Source organism: Mustelus asterias, chromosome 4 (genome assembly GCF_964213995.1).
Source record: "Mustelus asterias chromosome 4, sMusAst1.hap1.1, whole genome shotgun sequence".
NCBI lineage: Eukaryota > Metazoa > Chordata > Chondrichthyes > Carcharhiniformes > Triakidae > Mustelus > Mustelus asterias.
Window position 1 is genome coordinate 65,729,387 of NC_135804.1, and position 16,227 is coordinate 65,745,613.

Below are 16,227 nucleotides of genomic sequence, written 5' to 3' on the forward strand. Positions count from 1 at the left end.
GTTCCTGGGTTTTTTGGGGGGGTGGTTGGGGGTTTCTGGGTTTTTGGTGGGGTGTGGTTGGGGGTTCCTGGGTTTTTTGTGGGGGTGGTTGGGGGTTTCTGGGTTTTTTTTTGGGGGGGGGGTTGGGGGTTTCTGGGTTTTTTGGGGGGGTAGTTGGGGGTTTCTGGGTTTTTTTGAGGGGGTGGTTGGGGGTTTCTGGGTTTTTTTTGGGGGGGTGGTTGGGGGTTCCTGGGTTTTTTTGGGGGGGTTGGGGGTTCCTGGGTTTTTTGGGGGGGTGGTTGGGGGTTTCTGGGTTTTTGGGGGGGGTGGTTGGGGGTTTCTGGCTTTTTGGGGGGGGGGGGGGTGGTTGGGGGTTCCTGGGTTTTTTGGGCGGGTGATTGGGGGTTTCTGGTTTTTTTTGGGGGGGTGGTTGGGGGTTCCTGGGTTTTTGGGGGGGGGGTGATTGGGGGTTTCTGGTTTTTTTGGGGGGTGGTTGGGGGTTTCTGGGGTTTTTTTGGGGGGGGTTGGGGGGTTTCTGGTTTTTTTTTGGGGGGGTTGGGGGTTTCTGGGTTTTTTGGGGGGTGGTTGGGGGTTCCTGGGTTTTTTTGGGGGGGGTTGGGGGTTTCTGGGTTTTTTTGGGGGGGTGGTTGGGGATTTCTGGGTTTTTTTGGGGGGGTGGTTGGGGGTTTCTGGGTTTTTGGGGGGGGTGGTTGGGGGTTTTTGGGGGGGGTGGTTGGGGGTTTCTGGGTTTTTGGGGGGGGGTGGTTGGGTGTTTTTGGGGGGTGGTTGGGGGTTTCTGGGTTTTTTGGGGGGGGTTTGGGGGTTTCTGGGTTTTTGGGGGGGGTGGTTGGGGGTTTCTGGGTTTTTGGGGGGGGTTGGGGGTTTCTGGGTTTTTGGGGGGGGTGGTTGGGGGTTTCTGGGGGGGTGGTGGGGTTTCTGGGTTTTTTGGGGGGGTTGGGGGTTTCTGGGTTTTTGGGGGGGGTGGTTGGGGGTTTCTGGTTTTTTTGGGGGTTTCTGGGTTTTTGGGGGGGTGGTTGGGGGTTTCTGGGTTTTTGGGGGGGGTTGGGGGTTTCTGGGTTTTTGGGGGGGGTGGTTGGGGGTTTTTGGGGGGGGTGGTTGGGGGTTTCTGGGTTTTTTGGGGGGGTTGGGGGTTTCTGGGTTTTTGGGGGGGGGTGGTTGGGGGTTTCTGGGTTTTTTGGGGGGGGGTTTGGGGGTTTCTGGGTTTTTGGGGGGGTGGTTGGGGGTTTCTGGGTTTTTGGGGGGGGGGGTTGGGGGTTTCTGGGTTTTTGGGGGGGGGTTGGGGGTTTCTGGGTTTTTGGGGGGGGGGGTTGGGGGTTTCTGGGTTTTTGGGGGGGGGGTGGTTGGGGGTTTCTGGGTTTTTGGGGGGGGTTGGGGGTTTCTGGGTTTTTGGGGGGGGGTGGTTGGGGGTTTCTGGGGGGGTGGTTGGGGGTTTCTGGGTTTTCTGGGGGGGTTGGGGGTTTCTGGGTTTTTGGGGGGGGTGGTTGGGGGTTTCTGGTTTTTTTGGGGGTTTCTGGGTTTTTGGGGGGGGTGGTTGGGGGTTTCTGGGTTTTTGGGGGGGGTTGGGGGTTTCTGGGTTTTTGGGGGGGGGTGGTTGGGGGTTTTTGGGGGGGTGGTTGGGGGTTTCTGGGTTTTTTGGGGGGGTTGGGGGTTTCTGGGTTTTTGGGGGGGGTGGTTGGGGGTTTCTGGGTTTTTTGGGGGTTTCTGGGTTTTTGCGGGGGGTGGTTGGGGGTTTCTGGGTTTTGTTTTTTTGGAAGGAGGGTGATTTGATGTTTCCAAGCTGTCAGTCCGTGATGAGCAGGCGGGCGGTTTGTTTCCTCCAGGATGGAGTTTCTGTTACACACGGACCCGGTCATGAACATCAACCGGAAGCCGTCGCTGCGGGAGTCTGCGTGGCGGAGGTTCGGGGTCTCAGGCCGAGGGTAAGGCCGGGGCCGAGAGCAGGGGACTCGGCAGCTGGGATTTGCGGCCTTTCATGTGCCGCTGGCTCCCTGATTCTGGGAGAGCACCAGGGTTATTATTCAATATTGTTATTGAAAGCCTTGATGTCTCAGTGAGGGAAGGAGTCCTGCAGCTGGAATTGCTCTCCCAACTGGGGTTGGGTGGCACCATGGGGTTCAGGGGCTGGAGCGCACTATGCGGGGATTGGGAGGGTAATTGTTTGAGGGGGAACCCCAGCATTGGCTGCAATGATCATAAATGTGGATGGGAGGGAATGTAGAATGGGAAGATTCAGTCTGACTGAGCAGTGCTGAATCCAAATGTATTTACTTTAAACTTTAAATTGTACTCTTGCAGAGCTGGTAAGATGAGGAGGTCTACAAGTCGGAAACGGCCCCATGTGGAGCACATAGTGGATCTCTCTGACCTGAGCTTTCCAGTTGCTGCTGAAATCAAGGAGCTTTTCAATAAAAAATTCACCTTCCAAAATCCAATTGTCAAACCCTGGTGTCTGTCTGATATTGGTGAGGTTCAGGTGGGGGAGTGCTGCCATTTTCCGAGGCTACAGACGCTGAAGAAATTGCTAAACGATGTGAAAAACCAGCTGAGCGACAAGGAACTGGCAAAGTGGCATGAACATACTGCCTTCACCAACCGGGCAGGGAAGGTAATCCCCCACGTCAGGACGACCATGAATGCTGAGCTTTGCACACAGGCCTGGTGCAAGTTTCACGAGATCCTCTGCGCGTTTCCCTTGCTCCCCGAGGAGGCGCTCGAGAATGGGGAGTTGTGTTCTGTGCATCTCTGTGAGGCTCCTGGAGCTTTCATTGCCAGTCTGAATCACTACCTCAAGTCCCATCGCATCCCATGTGATTGGAATTGGGTTGCCAACACCCTAAACCCCTACCATGAAGGCAATGGGACTGGAATGATGATAATGGATGATCGACTCATTGCAGGTACGCTGCCTTGGTGGTTCTTTGGCCCTGATGATACAGGGGACATCATGGACTACAAGTATCTCAAGGGGCTGATAGAATTCACCCATAACATGAAGGAGATCCACCTGGTGACAGCAGATGGGAGCTTTGACTGCCAGGACAACCCAGGAGAGCAGGAAGTTCTGGTGTCCCCTTTGCAATACTGCGAGACCATCACAGCCTTAATGCTCCTCAGCCCAAAAGGCTCCTTTGTGTTGAAGATGTTCACCTTGTTTGAGCGCTCCTCAGTCTGCCTGCTTTACCTGCTTAACTGCTGCTTCCGGCAGGTTCATGTCTTCAAGCCGGGCACCAGCAAGTCAGGAAATTCTGAAGTCTATGTAGTTTGTCTTGACTATTTAGGCAAGAATGTTCTGGGAGAGCACCTCGAACAGCTGGTGCAGAACTTTGGACCAGACGTGGTCCAGAAGGCTTGGCTTGCCAGGGCTACCATTCCGGAATCATTCTCTGAGCAGTTGGAGAAATGCTGCACTTTCTTCCACAAGTGCCAGACTAAAACCATCCAGGAGAACCTCTCGCTGTTTGGGAAGATGAACAAGGCGGATGACAGGCAAATGGAAACCAAGCGGCACTATGCCGCCGAATTCTACCTGCAAAAGTTCCAACTGTGCCGTGTGGCCCGTGACGACTGGGTAGTGAAGAGGTCCCAGGCCGGCTGCAGCCTTTCTAGCCGGCTCTCCGCTCACAAGAGAAAGAAGCATTCTGGCTCATATAATGACAGGCAGCGGCTGGCTGGCCTGGGCTGGCAGGAGAGAATGCGCAAGAGCTGTCTCAGCCCAGAGGTGGACCAGCACTGTCCACAAGCCCATGAGGCTGACCATGCCCTGAAGGGGCTAGAGGGTGATGCCAGTTATCACTCATGGTACATCTTGAAAGGCAGAAGACTGAGCAGGCTGGCCAGCTCTCCTTTCTGTGATGTGGAGTTGCTGCAGAATATGGTGGAGGCGATACTGCAATGCAGGACAGTGAACAGGGAGGTTGTATTCCATTGCAACTCCTGTAGACTTTGTACTGAAGACCTGGTGCTGGGTGAACTCGCTGCCCTGGTGAAGGAGCAGAAAGAAGAACTCTGTGTCCATGATCGCAGACTGGTGAATTGTCTCGTGTTTGGGAGCCCTGAAGCCTTCTCCCTCCTGAAGCAGCCCAGCGATTTCCATCTCTCTCACTGTGAGGCTGTACCTCCGCCACCCAATCAGTGCACCGTGCTTCATGATGGTGAAGTCACATACCAGCAATGGCTGCTTGATGTTGTATTTCACACTCTGAAAAACTGTCGAGATGGTGACGCACTCATGCTCCCCATCCTCTCATCCTTCACCCGCTTTACGGCCGGCCTGATATTTGTGCTGCAGCACTGCTTCCAAGCCCTGGACTTTGTTTGCCCCACCTCATCGGATGCCCTCGGTACCCTCGCCCTCTTACTGTGCGCTGGCTTTCACCATCCGTCAGGTGAGATATTGGCATTTCTGGAGAATTTGAGAGAGCAAGTGTGTCAGCTGCAGGAGTCCGAATCAGAGCAGGTCCTGCAGTTTGTACCTATGGATCTGTTGCTGAGGGGAACCCTGCCGGAGTTCCTCAGCGCACTCAATACAGCCATTGCAAAGCAGAGGCTTCATTTGCTCATGATGGCCACGATATGAACTAGCAGTGTCCCACCAACAAGCAGGAACTGTATGGCATCATCCAATCAATCAATGTCATACCAAGCACTGTCCAATCGGCAGGAGTGAAGGTCGCAATAATATTTCCAGCATTTTGATAGCTCCCGAGTACTATGTGAGTGGTGCAAGGAGTGAGTATTGAACATGGTTCCTCTCTCCATTATAGATATCTGAATGTAATCATGCCTCCAGGCAAAGGGCTCAGAGAATCGGGCAAAGTGCCAGGGGAAGGTTTGAACTGTCATCTTGAGCTTGGTGCCTTGCTGTCACTTTGGGAAATCTCTCTTAGGTGGTGCAGATTGTGGGTTGTTGCTGACAAAGCTCAGTGGGGCAGAATTACTCTGTGATGAAGCCCAGTGGTATTCAGGTGGGTGGTCGATGATCAAAAATGGTGTTGAATGTATTCAAATAATGTTTCCCTCTATCGTATTCATGCATGGAGAAGGACAATTTACTGTCTGGCTCAAAGCCCAGCTGTCACCTGTGTGAACAGTGTTGGTGTTCACAGCAGGGGCTATCTGTAAGCTTGTAAGCCATGATAGGCTTCTTTCCAAAACTAATTTCCTGTTCAGGCAGTGCTGGGGCATTAGTACAGAGCTGGCACTAGGATTTTACAGTAAGAGTTTTAACAACACCAGATTAAAGTCCAACAGGTTTATTTGGTAGCTAAGCTATCAAATAAACCTGTTGGACTTTAACCTGGTGTTGTTAAAACTCTTACTGTGTTTACCCCAGTCCAACGCCGGCATCTCCACATCATGACTAGGATTTTAACACAGCTTATAAGGTTCACTGCTGAACATCAGCCTTGCCTTTGGCTTGTATTCCTGCAACTTGATTCCCTCCCTCTTATAATCTTGGGCTAATGGAGGCCAAGCTTTCCCATACTGCGCAGCAAGAGTGAAGTTATGCACATTGGTACAAAAAAGCCCATGGTAGCTGGGTGATTCCAGCCACTTTGGGCATTGATCGTTGTGTTTAGGGACCAGCATACCTCAGAAACCAAGTGACAGTTCAGAGCTATGTGCTGTTGGAGTGGAGGAGAGAGAGGGAGAGATGTGATTCCCTTTCCTAAGGAGGATGAATTCTCCATTCCCAACAGTTTATCTAAATCTCTAACCACAGAATGTGTGGCTACTTTGATTTAGAAATCTCCAGGCCCACCAAGTTCAAACCGGGCAGATCAGCGAGTCAGACATAGCCAAACTGAATCGTCTTACTGAATTTCAAGTGAATGTAATTCACCATCCAGTATCCCTTTCAGCATTCGCCCCCTCCGCCCAGTCAGTGCCCACACTAGTATGCTCTGTAGCCCAGTTTTGAGGCTGCTTCAAGTGACTGGCAGTGTGTTTCAGCATCACCATGTCACTGGTAGCTCAAATTAGGAAATCCTCGTGAACCAGTCTACATTTCATTTATGTTTCCTCCCTATTTCTCTTTCCCTTCCCAGCTGAACATCCATTCTCTGAACCTGCCTGCTGCCTTTTCATTCACAAACTGCCTCTTTGAAATAACAGCCTCGCTCCTTTTGGAAAAATCAGAGCAATTGCCCTCTGGGCCAATTGCTCAGAATCCAGTGTTCATTAGGAAAGGCAAGGTACCAGAGAGACCGTGATGCTGTGAACTGCAACATGGCAACAGAGGCTGAGCGAGTGAGGGGCTGGGCAATGGACAAGGGGCTGGACGAGTGAATGACCACATGGATGAGGGGCTGGGCAAGTGAATGACTCCAGGGGCAAGGGAAGGAGAGTGATGACAGGGTAGGGATTTTGAATCTTCATATGACAGATGAGCAGTATCCCATTCTGCTGTCTGTTCTTCCTCTTTGTGTGGTATTGAAGAGGACTAGTTTAAGAAGCAGGTGAGGCCTTTCTGCAAATCCAGCTTCACTAATTGCTTAGAGAGACATTTATCAGATTGTCTCTTGGCCTTTCTGAACATGCTCACTTTTGCTAGGCAACATTGTTACAGTTACCATCTGCCCAGCCAGCTCCTTGCCCACGTCGTCAGTTGCTGACCTGACCCTTCGCCTGCGTATTCTGTTGCTTGCCCAGCCCTTCATCTGCATGGTCTGTTGCTCACCCAGCTCCTCGCCCACATGGTCAGTTGTTCACCCAGCCCTTCATCTGTGTGGCCTGTTGCTCGCCCAGCCCTTTGTCTGCGTGGCCTGTTGTTTGTCTAGCCCTTCGTCTGCTTGGTCTGTTGTTCACCCAGCCGTTCATCTGTGTGGTCTGTTGCTCACCCAGCCTTTTGTCTACTCGTGTGGGCAGTTATTCGCCCAGCTTCTTGCCCATGTGGCCATTCACCTGCCATCAAATATGTTTGTGAACATTTTTTTTGTTTTAAGCTCCAATCCTTGGGCGCCCACGCTGCACGAAAGGAGTGAGAATCTCTCTCACACACATCTCAGGGATAGATCGTGCCGACCTTTGCTTCCTGTGTGGGCATTGCCTCTCACTCTCCTTTTCATCCCCAAGAACAGTGACCAACAACAGTGACCTGTTGCATTTAAATTCCTTATTTGTATAACGTGTATAAACAGAATATTTTACACCAAAAGTATGTAATTCTTTGATTGGATGTTAATATGTTTGGAATAACAAGTGTCTGGTCCTAGAACTGTGCAATGTTTCTGTAGAAAGTAGAGGGAAGGGTCAACCAGGGATCTCAGTCTGTGTTCTATTTTTACTCCATCTTTCTGACTGTGGACATGCATAGAGTTCATTTTCTGATGCTAGCAAAACACTCCACACTACGTATAATTTCTCCCTGCACTCTTTGACACAGCAGTTTGCCATGGAAAATAGTGCCAAAGGAGAAGAAATTCACTCAAGTGCGTTCGGCAGCCCCCTGCTTGTTGCAGTATAATGCAAGGACTTGCAGCCGCATTTAAACATCCAGTTAATGAACTGTGGTCTTGGTGTCACTTGGCTGATTAGTGACTGGGGTCCTGGAGTCTGTCAGCTGGTTCGTAGGTAGTTGTACAATACTACTCTGTAGTATTTAATGGAACTTTTAAACAACTTGTCGTTCAGTGATAGATTTGGAAGCATCATAATTTTTCATACTGCAGTCGAGATGTGTTGTGCAGGTTGCTTGAAGTAATATATTGCAGAGATGTTAGCCTGAGACTGTAGGACATTGTTTACTTTAAGTATAAAGAGCTGTTGTCTTTTAATTAAGAATAGGAAATTCTGAATTTTTACAGTAGATCTAGCAGCATTTGTGGAGAGAAACAAGAGTTACCGTTTCAGGTCAATGACCTTTTGCAGAACTGGTTGTGTTATAAGATGGATGGGGAGGACTTGGTGCAACGGCACTCAGACCGTTGACTGAAATATCACATTGATGCAGAAAGGTACAAGACAGCAGGAAGCCATTTAGTCCATTGTGCCTTTGCTAACTCATAAAAAGTGATATTTTTGATCCCATTATTTATCCTATTGTAAACCCCAAGGTTCCTGAAACTAAACAGGCAAATGCACTTATTCATATTTTTTCAATAACCTTTCCTTCCAAGAAAAAGTGACAAATTACTGGACCAAAAGCAACTGCAGACAGGTAACAGAGCTGAATATTTCTGGGAGGGTGTTGCAGTCTGGGTGAGGATGGAATGGGTTGTTTTATTTCCATGTTTTGTGTTGAGTCTGTGGTGGGTATGATACCTGTTTATATGCTGCCTGCAGGAGAGTGCAGTTGTATGAATTTTCGATATTCTGACCAGTTACCATATTCTTTCTATGAATTAAGAGGAAGCCCTGGCTTGCTATGCGTGGTATTCTTTTTGGTATTCTGAAAGAAATACCTTTACTTTTGTTCAATGTGTAGCTCAGGTTTGAAAATGTGCACTTTATTTTCTTGCATCATACTTTGCAGCGAAGAGAAACTGAGAAAACCAAGAGCCGAGGGATCATGACTTTCTGTTGTATCTGATTTCAGTTTTGATATTGATTCAATTAGAACTCAGATTATTTCTGTATTGAAATTAAACAAAATCAATGATTAATTTTGAGATAAACAAGTGCAGACACTTTTTTGTATGGGGAATAATTAAAAGTTCTTCAAATCACTACAGTATGTGTTTGTTTTGCTTTCTGTTCCGACATCTGCATTAATTGGTTAAACCTTTGAGAACATTTTGGTGAATATTGTTTTCATCACATTGAGGGATGTCACTACTGTGAAATGAAACTATTTCCAAACACTCCCGGGCAGGTACAGCACAGGGTTATTTACAGAGCAAAGCTCCCTTTACACTGTTCCCATCAAATACTTCCAGGCCCGATACAACATGGGCTCAGATACAGAGTAAAGCTCCCTCTACAATGTCCCCATCAAATATTCCCAGGGCAGATACAGCACAGGGTTACATATGGAGTAAAGCTTCCTTACACTGTCACCATCAAACATTCTTAGGGATGGTCCACCTTCGAATATTACTCCCTCAGTCATGACTAAGATATCTGTGAGGGCATTATTACCAGTTTGATGGACAATTTTATTTAGTGTGTTTGGATGCAGTAAGAACTGAAATACATAAATGTCCAAACTCAGTTGATGTCATCACTGGCAGCAAACCGAGGAGATCTTCATGCCATCAGTCAATCTGCCCCAGAATCCACTCCATGTTCTCGTACTCCCAAAGCTGGAGGAGGTGGAACAGCAATGCACAGTCATGTTGCTTCATTGCTGTGTCACATGCAGCAGGAGATCATGGCATTCCTGCAGCTCACTGATGAATACTCTTCAGAACTACTATTTCTGGCTAGAAACTCCAAAAGGAATCTGTAGATGCTGTGTGTTACATTAGCTAGGGGAGGCTACTGTCATGGTATTAGAACATAGAACAGTACAGCACAGAACAGGCCCTTCGGTCCATGATGTTGTGACGAGCTTTATCTGAAAGCAAGATCAAGCTATCCCACTCCCTATCATCCTGGTGAGCTCCATGTGCCTATCCAATAACCGCTTAAATGTTCCCAAAGTGTCTGACTCCACTATCACTGCAGGCAGTCCATTCTATACCCCAACCACTCTCTGAGTAAACCTACCTCGGACATCCTTCCTATATCTCCCACCATGAACCCTATAGTTATGCCCCCTGGTAATAGCTCCATCCACCCGAGGAAATAGTCTTTGAACGTTCACTCTATCTATCCCCTTCATCATTTTATAAACCTCTACTAAGTCTCCCCTCAACCTCCGCTCCAGAGAGAACAGCCCTAGCTCCCTCAACCTTTCCTCATAAGACCTACCCTCCAAACCAGGCAGCATCCTGGTAAATCTCCTTTGCACTCTTTCCAGCGCTTCCACATCCTTATAGTGAGGTGACCAGAACTGCACACAATATTCCAAATGTGGTCTCACCAAGGTCCTGTACAGTTGCAGCATAACCCCACGGCTCTTAAACTCCAACCCCCTGTTAATACAAAGAACAGTACAGCACAGGAAACAGGCCCTTCGGCCCTCCAAGTCTGTGCCGCTCATTGGTCCAACTAGACCATTCGTTTGTATCCCTCCATTCCAAGACTGCTCATGTGACTATCCAGGTAAGTCTTAAACGATGCCAGTGTGTCTGCCTCCACCACCTGACTTGGCAGCGCATTCCAGGCCCCCACCACTCTGTGTAAAAAAAACGTCCCTCTGATATCTGAGTTATACCTCGCCCCTCTCACCTTGAGCCCATGACCCCTCGTGATCATCTCCTCTGACCTGGGAAAAAGCTTCCCACTGTTCACCCTATCTATACCCTTCATAATTTTTTTCACCTCTATTAGGTCTCCCCTCATTCTCCGTCTTTCCAGGGAGAACAAGCCCAGTTTACCCAATCTCTCCTCATAGCTAAGACCCTCCATACCAGGCAACATCTTGGTAAACCTCTGCACTCTCTCTAAAGCCTCCACGTCCTTCTGGTAGTGCGGCGACCAGAACTGGACGCAGTACTCCAAATGTGGCCTAACCAGCGTTCTATACAGCTGCAACATCAGACTCCAGCTTTTATACTCTATACCCCATCCTATAAAGGCAAACGTACCATATGTCTTCTTCACCACCTTCTCCACCTATGCTGCCACCTTCAAGGATTTGTGGACTTGCACACCGAGGTCCCTCTGTGTTTCTATACTCTTGATGGCTTTGTCATTTATTGTATAACTCCCCCCTACATTAGTTCTTCCAAAATGCATCACTTCGCATTTATCTGGATTAAATTCCATCTGCCATTTCTCCGCCCAATTTTTCAGCCTATCTATATCTGACAATGTTCATCGCTATCCGCAAGTTCAGCCATCTTCGTGTCATCTGCAAACTTGCTGATAACACCAGTTACACCTTCTTCCAAATCATTTATATATATCACAAATAGCAGAGATCCCAGTACAGAGCCCTGCGGAACACCACTGATCACAGACCTCCAGCCGGAAAAAGACCCTTCGACTGCTACCCTCTGTCTCCTGTGGCCAAGCCAGTTCTCTACCCATCTAGCTACCTCTCCTTGTATCCCATGAGCCTTAACCTTCTTAACCAACCTGCCATGAGGGACTTTGTCAAATGCCTTACTGAAATCCATATCGATGACATCCATGGCCCTTCGTCAACCGTTTTTGTCACTTCCTCAAAAAACTCCACCAAATCTGTAAGGCACAACCTCCCTCTTACAAAACCACGCTGTCTGTCACTAATGAGATTGTTCCGTTCTAAATGAGCATACATCCTGTCTCTAAGAATCCTCTCCAACAACTTCCCTACCACGGACGTCAAGCTCACTGGCCTATAATAACCTGGGTTATCCCTGCTACCCTTCTTAAATAACGGTACCACATTCGCTATCCTCCAATCCTCAGGGACCTCACCTGTGTCCAATGAAGAGACAAAGATTCCGTCAGAGGCCCAGCAATTACATCTCTTGTCTCCCTGAGCAGTCGAGGATAGATGCCATCAGGCCCTGGGGATTTGTTAGTTTTTTTAGGTAACATTAAAACCAACACTTCCTCCCTAATAAAAGCTAACACACTATAGGCCTTCTTCACAGCTCTATCCACTTGAGTGGCAACCTTCAGAGATCTGTTGATATGGATCCCAAGATCTCTCTATTCCTCCACAGTCTTCAGAACCCTACCTTTGACCCTGTAATCCACATTTAAATTTGTCCTACCAAAATTAATCACCTCACATTTATCAGGGTTAAACTCCATCTGCCATTTTTCAGCTCAGCTTTGCATCCTATCTATGTCTCTTTGCAGTCTACAACAGCCCTCCACCTCATCCACTACTCCACCAATCTTGGTGTCATCAGCAAATTTACTGATCCACCCTTCAGCCCCCTCCTCTAGGTCATTAATAAAAATCACAAATAGCAGAGGACCAAGCATTGATCCCTGTGGCACTGCACTAGCGACCTGCCTTCAGTCCGAAAATTGTCCACCCACCACCACCCTCTGTCTTCGATCAGATAGCCAGTTACCCATCCAATCGGCCAACTTTCCCTCTATCCCACACCTCCTTACTTTCATCACAAGCCGACCATGGGGGACCTTATCAAACGCCTTACTAAAATCCCTGTATATGACATCAACTGCCCTAACCTCATCAACACACTTAGTTTCCTCCTCAAAAAATTCAATCAAATTTGTGAGGCACGACTTGCCCTTCACGATTCCGTGCTGACTATCCCTGATTAATCCGCATCTTTCTAAATGGTCGTAAATCCCATCCCTAAGGACCTTTTCCATCAACTTACCAACCACCGAAGTAAGACTAACCGGCCTATAATTACCAGGGTCATTTCTATTCCCTTTCTTAAACAGAGGAACAACATTCGTCACTCTCCAGTCCTCTGGCACCATCCCCGTGGACAGTGAGGACCCAAAGATCAAAGCCAAAGGCTCTGCAATCTCATCCCTTGCCTCCCAAAGAATCCTAGGATATATTTCATCAGGCCCAGGGGACTTATCGAACTTCCGTTTATTCAAAACTGCTAGTACATCCTCCCTCCGAACAAATCTACTTCCTCCAGCCTATCAGCCTGTAACCCCTTCTCCCTCAAAAACATGGCCCCTCTCTTCTATGGACTCTTCTATGGACTCTCCTTGGTGAATACTGAAGAAAAGTATTCATTCATCACCTCGCCTGTCTCTACTGACTCCATACACAAGTTCCCACGACTGTACTTGGCCGGCCCTAACCTCACCCTGGTCATTCTTTTATTCCTCACATACGAATAAAAAGCCTTGGGGTTTTCCTTGATCCGACCCACCAAGGACTTCTCATGCCCCCTCCTAGCTCTCCTAAGCCCTTTTTTTTAGCTCATTCCTTGCAACCTTGTAACCCTCAAGCGACCCAACTGAACCTTGTTTTCTCATCCTTTCATACGCTTCTATTTTCCTCTTGACAAGACATTCAACCTCTTTTGTGAACCATGCTTCCCTCATTCGGCCATTTCCTCCCTGTCTGACAGGGACATACCTATCAAGGACACAGTATTTGTTCCTTAAACAAGTTCCACTTTTCATTAGTGCCTTTCCCTGACAGTTTCTGTTCCCATCTTATGCCCCCTAATTCTTGCCTAATCGCATCATAATTACCTCTCCCCCAATTATAAACCTTGCCCTGCTGTACGGCCCTATCCCTCTCCATTGCAATAATAAAAGACACCGAATTGTGGTCACTATCTCCAAAGTGCTCTCCCACAACCAAATCTAACACTTGGCCCGGTTCATTTCCCAGTACCAAATCCAAACCCACTTCTTGTCGGCCTATCCACATGTGTCAGGAAACCCTCCTGCACACACTGCACAAAAGCTGCCCCATCCGAACTATTCGACCTACAAAGGTTCTAATCATTATTTGGAAAGTTAAAGTCCCCCATGACAACTACCCTGTGACCCCCCATACCTATCCACAATCTGCTTAGCAATTTCTTCCTCCACATCTCTATTACTATTTGGGGCCTATAGAAAACTTCTAACAACGTGACTGCTCCTTTCCTATTTCTAACTTCAGCCCATATTACCTCAGTGTGCAGATCCCCCTCGAAGTGCCTTTCCGCAGCTGTTAAACTATCCTTGATTAACAATGGTGGTACTCCACCTCTTTTACCAGCTTCCCTACACTTACTGAAACATCTATACCCCGGAACGTCCAACAACCATTCCTGTCCTTGTTCTACCCATGTCTCCGTAATGGCCACAATATCGTAGTCCCAAGTACCAATCCACGCCCCAAGTTCATCTACCTTGTTCCGGATGCTCCTTGCATTGAAGTAGACACACTTCAACCCACCTTCCTGTCGACTGGTACCCACCCTTGACCTTGATACCTTCCCCAATACCTCACTACCCTCAACACTGACTTCCGGACTACAACTCCTTTCCTTTTCCCACCCCCCTGACAAATTAGTTTAAACCCCCCTGAAGAGCCGTAGCAAATTTCCCTCCCAGGATATTGGTGCCCCTCTGGTTCAGGTGCACCCCGTCCTTCCCCAGAATGTGTTCCAATTATCCACGTAGCTGAAACCCTCCCTCCTACACCATCCCTGCAACCATATGTTTAACTGCACTCTCTCCCTGTTCCTCAACTCGCTATCACGTGGCACCGGCAACGTACCAGAGATGACCACATGTTTTGTCTTGGCTCTCAGCTTCCAGCCCAGCTCCCTAAATTCCTGTTTTAAATCCCCGTCCCTTCTCTTACCTATGTCGTTGGTACCAATGTGTACCACGACTTGTGACTGTTCCCCCTCCCCCTTAAGAATCCGGAAAACACGGTCCGAGATGTCACGGACCCTGGCATCCGGTAGGCAACATACCATCTGGTATTGTTACCAGATTGGCATCCATAGACCTAGGGTAATGCACTGGGTTCAAATCCCACCATTGCAGATGGTGAAATTTGGTATTAATAACAATCTGGAATTAAAAGTCTAAAGATGACCATGAAATCATTGTCATAGAAACTCATCTGATTCACGAATGCCCTTTAGGGAAGGAAATCTGCCACCCTTGCCTGGTCAGGTTTACATTTGACTCCAGATCCACAGCAATTGACTCTGAAATGGCTTAGCAAGTCACTCAGTTCAAAGACAATTAGGGGTTGGCAGTAAATGCTGGCCCAGCCAGTGACACCAACATTGCACGAATGAATTCAAAAAAAAGGTAGCAATATGTTTGGGCCTATGCTGATGGGATAACTGTCTCCCTTCTCTCTCGAGTTTGAGAACTCGTTGTTGGGCAACTTCAGCATTCAAGTTCCCAGTTAAACACAACTCTGTTACAGTCCACCTTGATGGTGCACCACCTGTATGAACTGTTGTGGTCCATCTGTATGAACTGTTGTGTGTGGAATGGGGAGGGAAAAGTCTCACTCCAGTAAGAGATGCTCTTCAAGATTGACAGAGTATAGGTGGAGCTTGATCCTGCTTGATCCTCCTGTTGTGCACCTGACTGTAATGCTGCTACTGTTTGCCCAAATGGGAGGTGATCCATTCCCCCAGCCCTAATTGCCCTTGTTTGACAGAGAAAAAAACCTGATCAAAAAGTAATCTTTGAAAGTGTTGCCATTTCACATCCGCCGAAGAAAGAATAATGTTCCACTCACTGTCCTGAGTCTCTTGCATTTAATCTTTTATGTATATCCCATCATTCTTATCTTGTTCCCTATTGAAAGTCTGTTTCTGTGGACTGGTCGACCCCTTTGTCATTTTATACACATGGATATTGGGTGGCTGGCCAGTTTACCTGCAGGTTTTCTTCTTTGCTGGTTTATTTTCCCACTCTGGATGTTAGAGTTACTGAGAGATTGGGGAGGGTCAGACCTGAGGCTGCACTATTTGATGAGGTGAAGTGGGTTAGTCTGACTGTCTTTTTTGTTCATATTTTAACCAGGGAAGTTAATTCTCATTTCCCTCCAAATGCGAATCTCAGAGTTCACGGTAGCACAGTGGTTAGCACTGCTGCTTCACAGCTCCAGGGTCCCGGGTTCGATTCCCGGCTCGGGTCACTGTCTGTGTGGAGTTTGCACATTCTCCTCGTGTCTGCGTGGGTTTCCTCCGGGTGCTCCGGTTTCCTCCCACAGTCCAAAGATGTGCGGGTTAGGTTGATTGGCCAGGTTAAAAATTGCCCCTTAGAGTCCTGGGATGTGTAGGTTAGAGGGATTAGCGGGTAAATATGTGGGGGTAGGGCCTGGGTGGGATTGTGGTCGGTGCAGACTCGATGGGTCGAATGGCCTCCTTCTGCACTGTAGGGTTTCTATGATTTCTATGATTTCATAGAGAAAACAAAATTATTTTTTGTTTTGTGGTATCATAGAATTATATATTGGGGGCACTAACTGAATGAGCTGTTCAGTCATCTTGGCCCTATGAGTCTTTCCTTTTCATGTTTTCAATTTCTTTTTGAACGTTACCATTCAATCTGCTTCCTCCACCCTTTCAGACAGCAACTCTGTCAATTCACTACGTAAAAAAAAATTCTTCACATTTTCCTACTATTTTGTTTTGCCAATTACCTTCAATCTGTGTCCTCTGATTACCAACCCTCCTGCCATTGGAAACTTACTCTTTATTTACACTTGTCAAAACCCTTTCAAATTTTGAACATCACTATTAAACCTCCCCTTAAGCTTCTCTGTGCTAA

At 47.9% G+C, this 16,227-nt stretch overlaps 1 protein-coding gene across 2 annotated transcripts; it reads left to right on the plus strand.

Annotated features, from left to right (window-relative positions):
* The first annotated feature begins 1,876 nt into the window (after positions 1-1,876).
* cmtr2 (cap methyltransferase 2) lies at positions 1,877-8,664 on the plus strand. 2 transcript variants are annotated; one of them, XM_078211183.1, is made up of 2 exons: positions 1,877-1,919; positions 2,296-8,664. In XM_078211183.1, exon 2 carries the CDS (start codon positions 2,306-2,308, stop codon positions 4,574-4,576), a length of 2,271 nt encoding a protein of 756 aa, XP_078067309.1. In that variant the 5' UTR covers positions 1,877-1,919; positions 2,296-2,305; the 3' UTR covers positions 4,577-8,664. The 2 variants fall into 2 exon arrangements, with proteins under 2 accessions (XP_078067309.1, XP_078067308.1); XM_078211182.1 differs by having other exon boundaries at positions 1,910-2,010.
* Positions 8,665-16,227: the final 7,563 nt, after the last annotated feature.

What these genes read in the sequence shown, in the direction of transcription:
- cmtr2 (XM_078211182.1), top strand. Translation starts at nt 1,973, where the DNA reads ATGTGCCGCTGGCTCCCTGATTCTGGGAGAGCACCAGG. An exon ending in GATTCTGGGAGAGCACCAGG is followed by an intron (nt 2,011 to 2,295) that starts GTTATTATTCAA and finishes GTACTCTTGCAG; the next exon opens with AGCTGGTAAGATGAGGAGGT.